General features: G+C 37.4%; 2 protein-coding genes across 3 annotated transcripts; one reads left to right on the top strand and one right to left on the bottom strand.

Annotated features, from left to right (window-relative positions):
* Positions 1 to 501: 501 nt before the first annotated feature.
* Positions 502 to 6,443, bottom strand: LOC147541460 (casein kinase 1-like protein HD16). 2 transcript variants are annotated; one of them, XM_086672918.1, is made up of 18 exons: positions 6,097 to 6,443; positions 5,958 to 6,012; positions 4,959 to 5,409; positions 4,543 to 4,668; positions 4,326 to 4,399; positions 4,159 to 4,228; positions 4,016 to 4,071; positions 3,839 to 3,910; positions 3,639 to 3,733; positions 3,157 to 3,223; positions 2,952 to 3,081; positions 2,647 to 2,865; positions 2,417 to 2,547; positions 1,941 to 2,115; positions 1,759 to 1,849; positions 1,405 to 1,562; positions 1,111 to 1,302; positions 502 to 939 (listed from the first exon to the last, which is right to left on the bottom strand). In XM_086672918.1, exons 3-18 carry the CDS (start codon positions 5,406 to 5,408, stop codon positions 880 to 882), a joined length of 2,166 nt encoding a protein of 721 aa, XP_086529044.1. In that variant the 5' UTR covers position 5,409; positions 5,958 to 6,012; positions 6,097 to 6,443; the 3' UTR covers positions 502 to 879. The 2 variants fall into 2 exon arrangements, with proteins under 2 accessions (XP_086529044.1, XP_086529043.1); XM_086672917.1 differs by having other exon boundaries at positions 6,107 to 6,411.
* A 1,807-nt stretch (positions 6,444 to 8,250) lies between these two features.
* Positions 8,251 to 12,934, top strand: LOC147541459 (universal stress protein A-like protein). The gene is made up of 4 exons (XM_086672916.1): positions 8,251 to 8,584; positions 11,958 to 12,064; positions 12,277 to 12,395; positions 12,756 to 12,934. Exons 1-4 carry the CDS (start codon positions 8,260 to 8,262, stop codon positions 12,832 to 12,834), a joined length of 630 nt encoding a protein of 209 aa, XP_086529042.1. The 5' UTR covers positions 8,251 to 8,259; the 3' UTR covers positions 12,835 to 12,934.
* Positions 12,935 to 13,536: the final 602 nt, after the last annotated feature.

Raw genomic sequence — 13,536 nt, 5'->3', positions numbered from 1 at the left:
CATGTGAAGTGTATATAAAAAGAAAGTGTTTGTGTTTTGTCAATCAGACCCAACTTATTTGATTCGACCTATTGTATCTAATTTTAGTCCCTCCCAGTGCAATTCTTAGTTCCGTCATTATTCAATTTATGATGTAATTGTATATTTTATATTCATGATTTGTCCATTCTAAGTACTAATGAATGTAATGGTTTTTGGAGTGCAAGTAAAAAAAAAAAATTAATTAGAGATGATATCTAAAATTTAACTGATAAATCGATTCACACTACAAATACTTCCATAAATACTGCTCTGTCAGGGAAGTTTGGAAATGTTCTCAACAAAAAAAAAACGTCTCGACTTAATTTGTCACATGTTGTTCACTCACATAAAAAAAATGGTCTAGATCGTATCGAACTTCTGAATTCTTATGTCGAATTAGTGTATGTCATAAATCAAGTCAAAAACTTGTTTAAACTCACTAAATTACATAGAGAGAGCACCTTTAATCCCATAAAACTATTTTCAAAAATTAAACTGCTTTGAGATTTTATTTATTTGGCATTCTATGTTGATGTGACCATTCTATACATTAAGATCCCCAACAGAAGAAAATAATGATCACAAAAACCTTCTTTGTGCATTCATTACCTCCCCATAAATACAAGTCAAAAGTAGAACAATTCATCCCCAACATCCAAAATTGACTAGTACTTCCTACTACAGATAAGTTATTTTAACCAGCCCAAATTTTACTAATTCACCCCATCTCGCCCTTCGGTTTTCATGGACCTGATGAAAAAGATCCTCAAAATGGTCTGTCGATTACGTCAACTTTCCTGTAAAAAAGAAGTGACATGGAATACTTTTTCTCCAAACATACACTTACATCTGGATTTATTAACACATTGTTCTTCCATAGCAAATTGCCCCAATATAAAGATTCTTCGCCCATTTTTCCTGCAATATGATCAAATCAGACTATATAGAACAAGAGTGTTATTATCACACAGATCAACTCGATGATTCATTCGAACTTACATCCACTACACATGTATTCAACGAACTAATGGGTGCTTTAGAACGTTAGGTGGTGAAGTGTAAACCCACTTGTAAGCCGAAAGAACTCACCTTGATATGGTTGTTCGGGAAAGTAGAGGTACGCAACGTTTCTTGTTGTGTATCGTCTAGTACTCTGTGTTTTGGGAAGCTAAGTATAAAAGCTGATTGATCTGGAGTGGCAGCAATTGCAGTTATCCGATACCCACTCTCCCATCTAGAGTGTATTCCTTCACTTGGGTACATAAAATCAAGCTCCACAACCTCCATACACGGAAAAAGGTAATTAGGGTTTTCACATAGATAACTGATGAAGTTGTTGGTAAACGTAAAGATAGTAGTATAGTACGAAAACCACAACAATACCTGATGGGAATAACCGGAGTTTTTAGACACAACTACGGCCCAATTGCAGCCAGAAGTGGCCATTGATGTCACTTGTAAACCTTCTTTCCATTTTTTGTTAATCCATTTATAGGGAAATGAATCACAGACTTTGTAACATTGTTGGGTATAAGGGGTTCCTGCAAAATATAAGGAATTATGGGTGCTCTTAATTAGTTGGAAACGAGAACAGACACTTTTGCTGCTTTGGGCCTTGGGATGACCCTGAATATCGATCACATAGAATAACAGAATATCTGAAGATAACCAATTTGGATAAGAATTTGTTCATGAAAGAGCGGTAGTTTCATTTGATGAAGGTAAGTTCAAACAAACCTTTGGACATAACTACCAAAGACTTCCCATTATCCGAACCAGACAGTGAACTAATGTAGTAATTCTTTTCCCAGTGTTCCACTATGAAATCCTGGTGAGAATCATAAAAGCAATATAAGTTGAATTCAGAACTGATCTGCTCAGAGAAAATGGTAATATACTTGGGGAATAATAAGACCAACCTTGTGGAGGAACGAATCTGATAACTTATAAACCTGGTCGGTATAACCTGTTCCAGCATCCATGACGAAGGCCCAAACATCTAATGCAGAAGAAACAGAGCTGAGAAATAAACCATCTTCCCTACCCTTGTCTAGATGACCAGGAAGCCTCGAATCTGTTACATTAAAATGGTATCTGCAATAAAACCAATGGGAAAAAAGATGAATTATTAGTTAAAGCTAACAGCATTTAAGGGTGAAAAAAATGCATATGCGGGAACTAAAAAAGCTTTATTTTAATTCTTCCTAACGAATTAAATCTATTAGATCGATTCAAAATAGAAGATTAACCTGCATAAGGTACGAGCAGGAACAAGTATGAAAGAAAGAAAAAATAATATAAGAAAAGAAGTGCTAATAGAAACAGAGAAGCGTAAACCTAAGGTGATTAAAACCAAAGTGAATTGTGTTAATAAGAAAATCATGTGTAACTTTACCTTTGTTTCATGGGCTTGTGTGAATTATAAACTGAAATCCACTGGCAAACTGGATTACCCAATCGTACTCTTTTCTTAGTTTGTTCATTTGCTTCGAGATTTACAAGTAATCTTCCACGCTTCTGTCCGACCTATTATATATACATAGAAAGAGTAAACACAATGAAAGAGCTACTGTATATTTCCATGTAATAAATAAAATATATCATACATGTTCTCGAACTTGTTACCTTTAAGGCTCCATCAATCTTCATCGGCAGAAAATCTATGCATGGACGTGTAATGCTTTCGAAGAGGGAAATAAGTTTAGGATAATTTGGTTCTTCATCAAATTTCATATTCACAACGATTTCAAGAAACTGTTTGAATGGAGCAGGGCAGGAAAAGCATAGCATATCTGCGGAAGTACCCGCCTTTGTTTTGGAAACGAAGAAATTCTTTTTGTCTCCCTGCACGATATTACCTTAAAATTTAAAAACAAAAAACAGACTAAACAAACAAAACATGTTTTTAAAGAGCTAGAACGATAGTTTACCACATAACCTTGCCATGGTAATTTTCCTTTTAACAGAAATATCAATGAGTATGCTAGAGACTCCAAGTCATCCCTCCTACTTCCTGTTCGACCCAAATGTGCATGTACGCTAGCATATCTCACAGTTCCCCTGCCGAAGAGAATTATCGATATAGAGGGAGGCATGGAAAAAAAACTGAGGAAGAAACATCAGGAAGGGACAAACCTGAAAATGTCGGGTCTTTGATCATAGTCGACATGTTGATTGGAAGAGGTATCCTTCCATCTAGATGCTAAACCACATATAGACATATTGTGAGAATAGTTCACATGGACCAAAGAAATTCCCATGATTAAGAAAATATGATTTCTAGGACATGTCCAGTCATTGCCAATTGGTTTTAAGCTTGATGCCAACAAACTTGATATGACATCAGAGCTCCGCTAACACATGATACGCCCAATGGTAATACATGTTCCAACAAACACACGTGTTAGGCTAAAAAAATGCCATAAGTAGGGGTGTGTGAGAATATCCCCACATGGACAATGGACCAAGGACTGTCTATATAATGTCTAGTGTCTAGCGCCTTTCCACTTATTACCAATTTTTAATGAGTTGGATGTCCACAAAGTTAACAAATATTAATTGATCTTGCAGCACAAAGAATAAACAAGGTCTACGAGGGATGAAAAAAGATGGCATACCCAAACCGAGGTCTACAAGGTATAACTTCTTCTCGTTATCAGTTCCAGATGGGCCAAATAGAAAATTTTCTGGCTTCACATCTCCATGGATGAACCTAAACAAGAACACTTCGAATAGGTAATAACCTTAACACCTAACCATCGGAAACGATTGAAAACCATGAAATAAATTTGAGACACAAATTGTTTAAAGAAAATACCCCTTCAAGTGCAGCTTTTCAAGAATCGATATTGCTTCCATAGCAATGCAAGCTACCATAACTACAGGCATTCTGCAGCAAAGATGAAACATTTAAACATGCAAGGACAATACGAGGAAAAGATAAATCTCATAGTTGATCGGTTCAAAATGAATAGAGAAGAGTTCAAGTTCTTACGATTGTCCAGTTGAACTCCAAACATCCCAAAGACTAGGTCCAAGCATATCCATTACCTGAAGTATGTTTAAAATTTCCATCACCTTATAACCCATCAGTCATGTAGTAAAATACGAAGCTCTAACGTCTAAACTCAAACTCACCATAATGTAATAATCTCCCTGGCGACCCTTGTAGTGAACCCATGGCAGTCCGTAGCAACCATTGAGAGAGCTTCGTGGTAAAAAAAAAAATCAATATCGGAGTATGAAAAGGTTCAACAAAAGTAACCTGGTATTGTAAGTTTGAAGATAAAAAATAATGTGTTTACCTGTAAGCACCCCACTCGCTAGGAGGTCCAAGAACGCATCCTTTACTCTGACAGTGTTCAAACTTTAATGCAACCTGAAAGATCATAGACATTACAAATTACAAAAAAAAAATTACTGTAGTCATTATCGAGGATTTGTAAGTTTCAAGATCATGTTATATACAAATCCTATCTTGAGAAAAACCAGTCAAGTTTGATGCTTATTGCTGAATATTACCTCAGTTGCATTTTGACCAATGCGATCTCTACCACAAGTTTCCCTTCTACCTAGAAACACTTGACCAAAACCACCTTTGCCCAGCTTCTTCTCAATCTTATATACAGGGGAACCGCCTACTTGTACCTGTAAGCAGACAAGAATGGATATACTTTGAGATAAATGACTCAAGGACAATAACAAATTTTGAAGAATCAATACTACAGAGAGGCAATCAAGCTGAGAGTTTCAATCTTATCATGGAGTACTTATAACGAGCTACATATGTAACATCCTGAAAACAAAAGGGGGTAATACTCTTCTCCATTTAGAAATTTACAACCAGATGAAAGCTTCGAACTTCACAACATCAGTGTAGAAAGACCATTATATATGCTGAGGAGTAGTAAACAAGAGGGGTTCAGGAATAGACATACCCGTTCCGGAATTGGATCACTTGGTTCTTCTTCAACTTGTACATGGTTATCTGCACATCCACCTCCCACTAAGTTTCTATCACCCACCACCTCCATTAGGTTTTTTTCTGCCACCACCTCCACTACATCCAAATCCTGTTCTACTCGAAATCCTCCTTCATGAATTTCACCTTGAAATGCTGGATTTGGTAAAGTCCGGTTAACACCCCGTCCTCTACCAGCACCAGTTGCCCTTGCTGGTGTTGCTGCAGGCACTTGTAGTTCTTCAGGATTGTTACTCCTTCCCCTACCCCTGCCCCTTCCCCTACCCCTTCCCCTTCCCCTTCCCCTACCTCTTCCTACCCCACCACCAACTCCCCTTCTGGTTCTGTTTTGTGTGGGCTCAATGTCGTCTTCTGGAAGGTCGTTTGCTGGTCGATCTTTACGGACTGCACTTCGTAGCTCTGGCATCCTATCACCATGAAAATTAGTTGGCTTTCAAACACTAATCATTCAAATATTACTTCCTAGTTTGAAATCATTCAACTTCAGTAACAAATAGGACTAAAACCTGATACCACAAAAAAACAGAAAAGAAAAGAAAACTTGACTACCCACTAGACTATAAGATTAAAAGCTCCACCATTCATATTTGCAAGAAACAGAACTTATGTTTTACCTTCACATTAGAGATAATGAAAAGTTATACTGTACTAATAATTAAGAGAAGAAAAGGATCAATAACATTTGAGTAATCTCTTGATCTCTCTCTAAAATTTTTTGAACACCCACAAACATATAATCTTTATCAGAACAATTACTATGATCATCAACCTTCCCCATGAATGAATAAATATAGATAAAAATTGAAACTTTTCACTTGCTTTTTGCTCAAATGGTCTTTAATTAGGAATATCTTGAGTAGAATAATATGATGATCGGAAACAAACAATAATGAAATGGGGAAATGACGATTGAAATTAAAGCACGAGATTAGAAAGAAATAGAGTAAGTACTTACAGATCGATTGGTGGAAATCGGTAAAACAGAGATTACAGAATCGAACAGAAAAAACCTAAAAGAAGTTCTGTTAGTTCTTCAATGGGAAATAAACCCTGTGTTAAAATTCAGAGTGATATAATTTTAAGTCAGGCATTACAATGATATACCAATAATAGTTGGAAGAACAAAGAAATCGATAATGGGTTTGTCCGGGATCGAGTAAATTAGGGTTCCAAACGGGAGGAATTTGGGTGACGATTTAGAATTCTGATGATGATGAAGAGGAAACAAGAAAATCTAATATGGTTTTTTTTGTATGCTTATTTTCTGTTTGGGGGAATAGAAAGTTCTTGGTTTTTTATATGTGGGGAAAAACTTGGGAGCACAAACAAAACGTGGCCTTCCCAAATACTACTTGATAGACTATGAAGGGGAAGATGATGGGGCCAAACATTTGTGGATTCTCATTCATAAAATGTTCTTAGACATTATCAAAGATATATTACCATATGTTCTTAGCCATTTTCCAAAATATATTACCATATTGGTACACACTTCAACAAACTGAATTTGTAACAAATTACGGGATATCACGCTCGTAAAACTTTTGCCTAACATAATACATGCATTGTTCTATGTTGGGGTTGTATTTTAGAACTCTGGCACAAGTGGGTTCATAACGATTTTCACTCGATCGTTGTACAATCTCTGGTTGTCTCGTGTACGAGGTCCTCTATATGGTTCTCTAGTTCTGGGTTTTGCTCTCCGCTTGGTCATTTAAGTCAACTGAACTTGGTGAGTTCCTTGTATAACGCAACATTGGAGAGGAACCTCTACCTGAAGGTGCCTACTGTTGTCTCTTGGTTGCAGTAGGGGATACATACTTTCTCTCGGTTGAATCAACCTACAAAGTCGTGAAGTGGCTCGTTTCTCCTCTATTGGACTCATCAGATAACTTTTCCAATTTCTTAATGCTTGTGAACTGTTCGATGTTGGTGTCGGTGAGCTTGGCGAATGAGGTGATTGAGTTGTTTGGTAAGTTAGTGTACCATTGCAGAGCTAGATCGGTCAGGCTAGAGACTTGAAGGTTTTGCCTATAAACGTTTCCTAAGGTATCTTGGTATAGTTGTGGTGCACTGACGTTGTTTCTAGGAAGTGATGTGATCCTTAGGATCTGATGTACCGCCGGAGAATGATAACTTTTTCGGCATTTCTACCAAAAGAATGGTGTATACAAATGGTGAATCCGGTGGGGGGGGGGGGGGGGGGGGGGTGTTTCTCCAAGGAATTAACTGGCTTGAAAGACCTCTTATTTTTTAGGTGTACGGAAATATAAAATTTGAGTTGTTGTTCTCTCCGGAGTGGCATCCGTGAGTTCTGTAACTCTCTCTTTTAGTGTGTCTTCATCTGGGTGTTTTCTTCCTCCAGAACTTTAAGCTTTTCGGTGTTTTAGCACATCTGGTCGGTCAGAGCAGTGGCTTGAATTACGTTGAGACTTCCATTCCGTTGATATCTTCAGTTGTTAGTTACCAGTGTTTCGGGTGGACGTCGAACTATAGACAGTAAAAAGTATCCACGATCAAAAGATCAAAAACCAACGGGTCAACAGTCAAGGTCAACGAGTGACAATCTGGTCGGTCAGAGCAGTGACTTGTATTTGCAGGCACGTCCGACGACCTCTGCAAAGAGTCATGCGATGAAGGAAACAGAAGAAAAATGGCCACCATTCCTTTAAGAAGAGAGTGAGGATTTTCATACCTAAATATCCTTTGAGTTTTTTTTTTGAAAATTGACTATGATCAATGATAGTCACTACATTTGGTATTGATACATCAAAGATGTGATAAGCTCGATAACCATCCATTCAAATTCTTACAAGACCGGCCCTATAGCGCAACTTAATTATGGCCTAAAGCCCAAATACATTATTTACACCTTAATAATCCCAAATCAAATAACTAAAGATTCCACATTATTTGGGATTCGAACCTGAGACCTCCAAGACTTTCTGGACCTTGGAACCACTTGGGCTATCAACTGTTGACGAATTCCCTTTGTGTTTTATCTGGCAAATTTGAACGGTCGAAGGAATTGTGAGATACTGAGATGTGTGGGTTTAGTAAATCAGCGGTCCGACCCGACCAATTCCACCCCATGGGGACCCGCCTGTTTTGTACCCGTACCTGGAAGTATCAAATCAACCAATGCATGTAGGAGACGTGTCTTTAGTAGATCGACACGTCGATGATGGCATGGGGTTCCTCCTCCTCGATTAATACTGTAGTAGAAAAACAGTAGAGAGAGAGAGAAAAAGAGAAGAATGGCAAGTAGCAGTGAGTATTCGAAAGGAGAGGGGAGAATGGATGAGGAGGAGGAGCAAGTGATGATGCCGGTACAGGTACCGGTGCTGGATGAGAAGAAACAGATAAAGGTGTTGGTTGCAATTGATGATAGTGAAGGAAGTTTTTATGCTCTCAAATGGGCTCTTGATAATTTGTTCATCTCAGCTTCAGCTGCTGCTGCTGGTGGTTCAACAACCCTATCAGTACCTGATAATGATGATGATCAAAATCAGAGCTTAGGAATGGTGGTACTCCTTCATGTCCAACAACCTTTCCAGCACTTCATGTTCTCGGCAGGACCTGGTAACTCTCAATTATAGAGTTTTTTTTTACTCTCAATTAAATTTCCTTTAAAAGAATAAACCTCCTTTTAGTTTCTCACTAGGAAAGATAATACTATTTCCTTAAATCCCTTTCAATTTATTGCATCACAAGGTCCTATATAAGGAGAAAGAACGTACGATTCTCTTTCCTACATGTTTCTCTTAAGCATCTCCGGTGGAACACTCCGAAAAAAAAAAATCCTTTACTACTTGGTCATTCAGAGATAGGAAATGCCATGGTGCCTTAGAGAGTTACAGGTTGAATTAAAGATGCCCAGTCCAGTCACCCTCGTGGCATTTCCGTTGAAAATTTTGAGCGAGATCTGGCGTTCAATCTTGAACGGCCAAGATTAAAAAAAAAAAAAAAAAAAAAAAACTTTAGAGCGAGATCTGACAGTCCCTCTCCCGTCTCTTAAGGATCTTCAATGGTGATTGATACATAACATCAAAGCTTTCTCCCTCTCTATCCTTACCTCTCTCTTTAATCAAGGCCCAATCGAAAATCCTAACACCGAAAAGAGATTGAAGTCAACGGTTGGTAGCCCAAGTGGTTCCAAGGTGTTGACATATACTCCAGAAATCCCTGGAGGTCCCAAGTTCGAATCCAAAGGTGGAATCTTTGGTTATTTGAATTGGGATTATTAGGGTATAAATAAGGTAGTGTAGTTGGGCTATAGGCCAGGTTATGTTTGAGTGGGCTATAGGCCAGGTCATGTTAGAGTTTGAGTGGGCGGGTAGCAAGCTTATCACATCTTTGATGTATTCAATGCCAATTGTACGACAATGTAATCGGTTTCCAAAAAAAAAAAAAAAAAAAAAAAAGAGATTGAAGTCAGGAGCATTGAGTTTGGTGATCTTTCAAGGTGTGTTGTTGCTTAAATCAGAATCAAGAGATGGTTTTGTAGCTAGTCTAATCTTTTCAAATTAGATCAAGAGATGGTAGGTTTCTTTTGTAGTGACCAAAAAAAATTTTAGGGGTTGTTCATAGCAATTGATGCATTTACTGAAATGTTTTAGAAGAAGATAATTGATACATAACCGTTAGGGTTTGATCATAACATTTCTAGGGTTTGTTCATAACAAATGATACGATACATTTACTATACTGTTTTAGAAGAAAATGATTGATACGTAACAATTAGAGTTTTGGGCGTAACATTTCTAGAGGTTGTTCTTACAATTGATACATTTACTATACTGTTTTAAAAGAAGATGATTGACACATAACAATTAGAGTTTTGATCATAACATTTCTAGGGTTCGTTCATAACACTTCTAGGGGATGTCCATAACATTTCTAGGGTTTGTTCATAACATTTTTAGGGAGGTGAGGAAGTCTTGATGTTATGTATCAATCACCATTGAAGCTATTGCTTAGAGATTGAGAGGGACGAGAGAGACTGCCGGGCGGGAGGAGATGTCGGGTTCTGATTTGGGTTTGTTGCGTGGTATTGGAGTTTTTTTAATCTTGGCCGTTCAAGATTGAACGACCAGATCTCGGTCAAAATTTTCAATGGAAATCCCACGTCACAAGGGTGACCGGACTGGACATCCTTTAAGTCACCCTCTAAGGCACCATAGCGTTTCCGTTTAGAGATACTCTAGTGGGAAGCCTTCTCCAATGCAACAACTCTGAAGTTTATATTTTGACTATAAAATTAACAATAAGTCTAGAGAATTCGTAATTTAGGAACGGCTCTTCGACCGTCTTGTCGAGGTGGACAAAAGACAAATTGTTCTACGTGAGGAGAAAAATAATAATTTCTCTCTCTTAACATGGATAAGAAATGAACAGATTTATATCTTTTCCCGGTGAAGTTTGGGACTTTTAGTCTCAATCGTTCATTTTTTAGATGTCTGAGATTGAAAGTCCAAACTTCACGTGGGAAGATTGAAAGTCCAAACTTTACGTGGGAAGGGTAAAAGTGTTTCATTTCTTATCCACGTTAGGAGAGAGAAAATAGGGTGAAGTCTTTCATTTCTTATCCTCATTCCTCTCTTCTCATGTGGAACAACAAATTCACTCGGGATTCAATTTTTTATGTGTTTTTTCCACCTCGGCAAGGTGTCAAGGAGACGGTTCCAAATGAAGGGTTGTCCAGACTTAATTGTAAAATTAATTGTTTTGCTTATGTGGCACGAGATACTCAAGAGGACATCTACATCTAAGTGTTCTCTTAAGGATCTCTATAATAAATGTTACCTTATCATTTTAGAGATTAAATTTGAGTTTTTGTGACACTCTGAGTTTTAGAGTTTGATTGTTGCATTAGAAATGCTCTAATATGAGAGAAAAATAATATAATTTTCTCTCTCTAACAAATGTTTCTCTCATATTGCTCCCTGAACATAATCTAAATGCACGAGGAAGAAGACTATAGAGTTACTCTAGGGTATTAACATATGATCAGAATAATTATATGGATCTTTCGCTTCTCTCCAGTGAGTTACTGGACATAAAGGTTGATAGAAAGAAAGAGACAAAGAAAGTGATATTAGTGAAAGTAGTGAAATTAAAGAACATAGAGAGAGGGATAGCTCCATCAGCTTCCACATTCTTCAACATTAAGTTTCAGATTTTCAATCCTTAGTAAATATATAATGGATTAGTAGTTATAGAAGTTCTTTTACTTTTTTTTTTTAATCTTGTTAGTAGTCAATAAAAGTTATTTCTTCTTGTTTGGTATTATCTTTAATTGTTAATTTAAATTTTTTTTTTGAAAAACTTGAAATGAATACTACTCGGTGAAAATAAGTCCTTAACTTAGGCCGATTAATTGAATTTTGAAAATCAGCTGGTATGGGATCTAAGAACATTTGTTGCGGAACTGTAGTACAAAACCATTTTTTTTTTGGAGTTGAGAAGTTCTAATTTAAACCCTCCGAAGTTATGAGGTTTAAATGTGACTAACTTTTCCCAACCACAATAGCTCCCCAACAAAAAAGTGCAGTTCCCGACACCAACTAGTGGAAATTTAGCATGTATAGTTTCATCAACAAGGCTTCGTGAACCGCCCGAGAGAGGAACCCATGTTTCTCTCTCCTCACGTGTAAAGTCACATGAGGAGAGAGAAAGGCGGTTTGGGCGGTTCACTAAGAGTTTTTGTAGTTTCATCTAGGGATGTAAATGGGACAATTCGGCCGGGTAACTTCTACCCTTTAAGTAAGCGGGTTTAGGCGTTCCATCTCAATTGTTAATCGAGTTTTCTTGATCCGTCCAGTCTCTTAATCTAAAATTAGTTATGAATGATTTCACAGATGATGACTATGCTTACTTATGAAATGCATGGTGAAATGTGTATTTATGTACAATTTTAACAATTTTCCCTTCTTTTATACATATGTACATGGAGGCGCTGTTTACGCAACAACTTCGATGATAGAGACTGCAAGGAAGGCTCAACAACAAAACTCTTCCACGTTGCTGTCACGTGCACTACAAATCTGCAAAGACAGACCAGTAAGTTTCAGCAATCTTTTCCCTTCTCTAAGATCAGTGCATGATTGAATTTGTGTTATTTCGATAATGGGTAGATTAGGTGGTTGGGCATCTCCCTCCACTCATTACCTATTAGTTTTTTTAAGTTGAAAAGTCTTAAACTTAATATGGTATCATAGCTAGGACCATAGGCGACGGTCCAAAGGTCATTAACAGTCATTGAATTATACTAGATCAAAACGGAGACACTAATTCTGGACGGAGATCCGAAGGACATGATATGTCAAGCGGTGGAGCAGATTAACTCGGATCTTCTTGTCGTGGGGAGTCGTGGTCTGAGCAAAATCAAAAGGTAAGTTCTTCATTTTGTTTAAGAGATTGTAAGGTGCGAACTCTGTATTTATGCTTCTTCCTCGTGAAAATATTGTTATAATTTTGTACAGAACAATAGGTTCTGCAAGGGCCACAGGCCCAAGGGCAATCTACCCCTCAAATACACTTGGAAGTCTCCCCTCCAAACCCACCAATTTCTCCTCAAATTGGAGGAGAGCCAGTGGACTGGCATTTGAGAGACAATCCAGGCTATGGTTTGGTTATAATATATTTTTTGGCAGTAAAATTCAGACTCCGGTCTCTGCCTTGGATAGAGACATATGCTATTACCCTACTAAAGTAAACTTTATTGATTTGTAATATATGATTGTATTTGCAGAGCTTTTCTTGGAAGTGTTAGTGACTATTGCGCGCACCATGTGAAGTGCCCCATCCTTATTGTGAAGCCACCCAAGTGAAGATGAAGCTTATAGGCCGTAGTAAATAAGGGATGTAGAGTCTAGGTGAACTGTGTTTGTATTAAGAAGTACAATAAGAGAGAAGAGAGCTGAAATATGAGTAATAATATAAGATCAGAGTTCTGAAACTAGAAGTATTTGTTAGTTCTGTAAATAGTCTCAAAATCTATGATTAGAGTTTCTGACTAATTTTTGGGTTCTAGCTCCAAAAGAAAAGGGCCTCCTGTGGAGCCAAGATCAGTATTACGTAGAAATTTGTTTCAGGTGTGGGAATAATTCCACCACGAAAAAAGAGTGAATTAGTAATCAAGATTATAATATATGGATCATATTTATTGCCACACATGTTTCACATCGTTCATCAAAAAAAAGAGAAATCATGTACCCTAAGTTGGAACCAAAATCCAACCCAAAAGGTGTCGTTTTGTCTCTATTTTCACTAACACGAATCATTATCTGAAAACTTCCTATCAGTTACTCAGTGCAGAAGCATACATTTTAAATTCTTGAATACATGTGTACACAATATAATAGTTCGTATGCAATCTGGTTCGCTGGTTTGGTTTTTTTAAAACCAGTGATCGTCTTGTTCGGTTAAATTGGTTGGGTCGATTTGGGTAAAACCATTTTCGAAGTGACATTCGATTTTAGCAATTCGTAGTGTTGCAATAATACCACATTGGTTGTGGAGGGGCCACAGGG

Source organism: Eschscholzia californica, unplaced genomic scaffold (genome assembly GCF_041429995.1).
Source record: "Eschscholzia californica isolate CP2 unplaced genomic scaffold, dmEscCali1.0.p SCAF_4, whole genome shotgun sequence".
Classification (NCBI taxonomy): domain Eukaryota; kingdom Viridiplantae; phylum Streptophyta; class Magnoliopsida; order Ranunculales; family Papaveraceae; genus Eschscholzia; species Eschscholzia californica.
Note: the sequence above shows the minus strand (reverse complement) of the source record. Positions and strands in the feature narration are given on the sequence as shown.

Excerpts from the sequence above, each read along its gene's own strand:
- LOC147541460 (XM_086672918.1), bottom strand. The coding sequence starts at position 5,408 with ATGCCAGAGCTACGAAGTGCAGTCCGTAAAGATCGACCAGCAAACGAC. Across the intron at positions 4,669-4,958 it reads GTGATCCAATTCCGGAACGG|GTACAAGTAGGCGGTTCCCC; the intron begins GTATGTCTATTC and ends GTCTGCTTACAG. Across the intron at positions 3,082-3,156 it reads CAAAGACCCGACATTTTCAG|GGGAACTGTGAGATATGCTA; the intron begins GTTTGTCCCTTC and ends TCTCTTCGGCAG.
- LOC147541459 (XM_086672916.1), top strand. The coding sequence starts at position 8,260 with ATGGCAAGTAGCAGTGAGTATTCGAAAGGAGAGGGGAGAATGGATGAG. Across the intron at positions 8,585-11,957 it reads CATGTTCTCGGCAGGACCTG|GCGCTGTTTACGCAACAACT; the intron begins GTAACTCTCAAT and ends ATGTACATGGAG. Across the intron at positions 12,065-12,276 it reads AAATCTGCAAAGACAGACCA|ATCAAAACGGAGACACTAAT; the intron begins GTAAGTTTCAGC and ends GAATTATACTAG.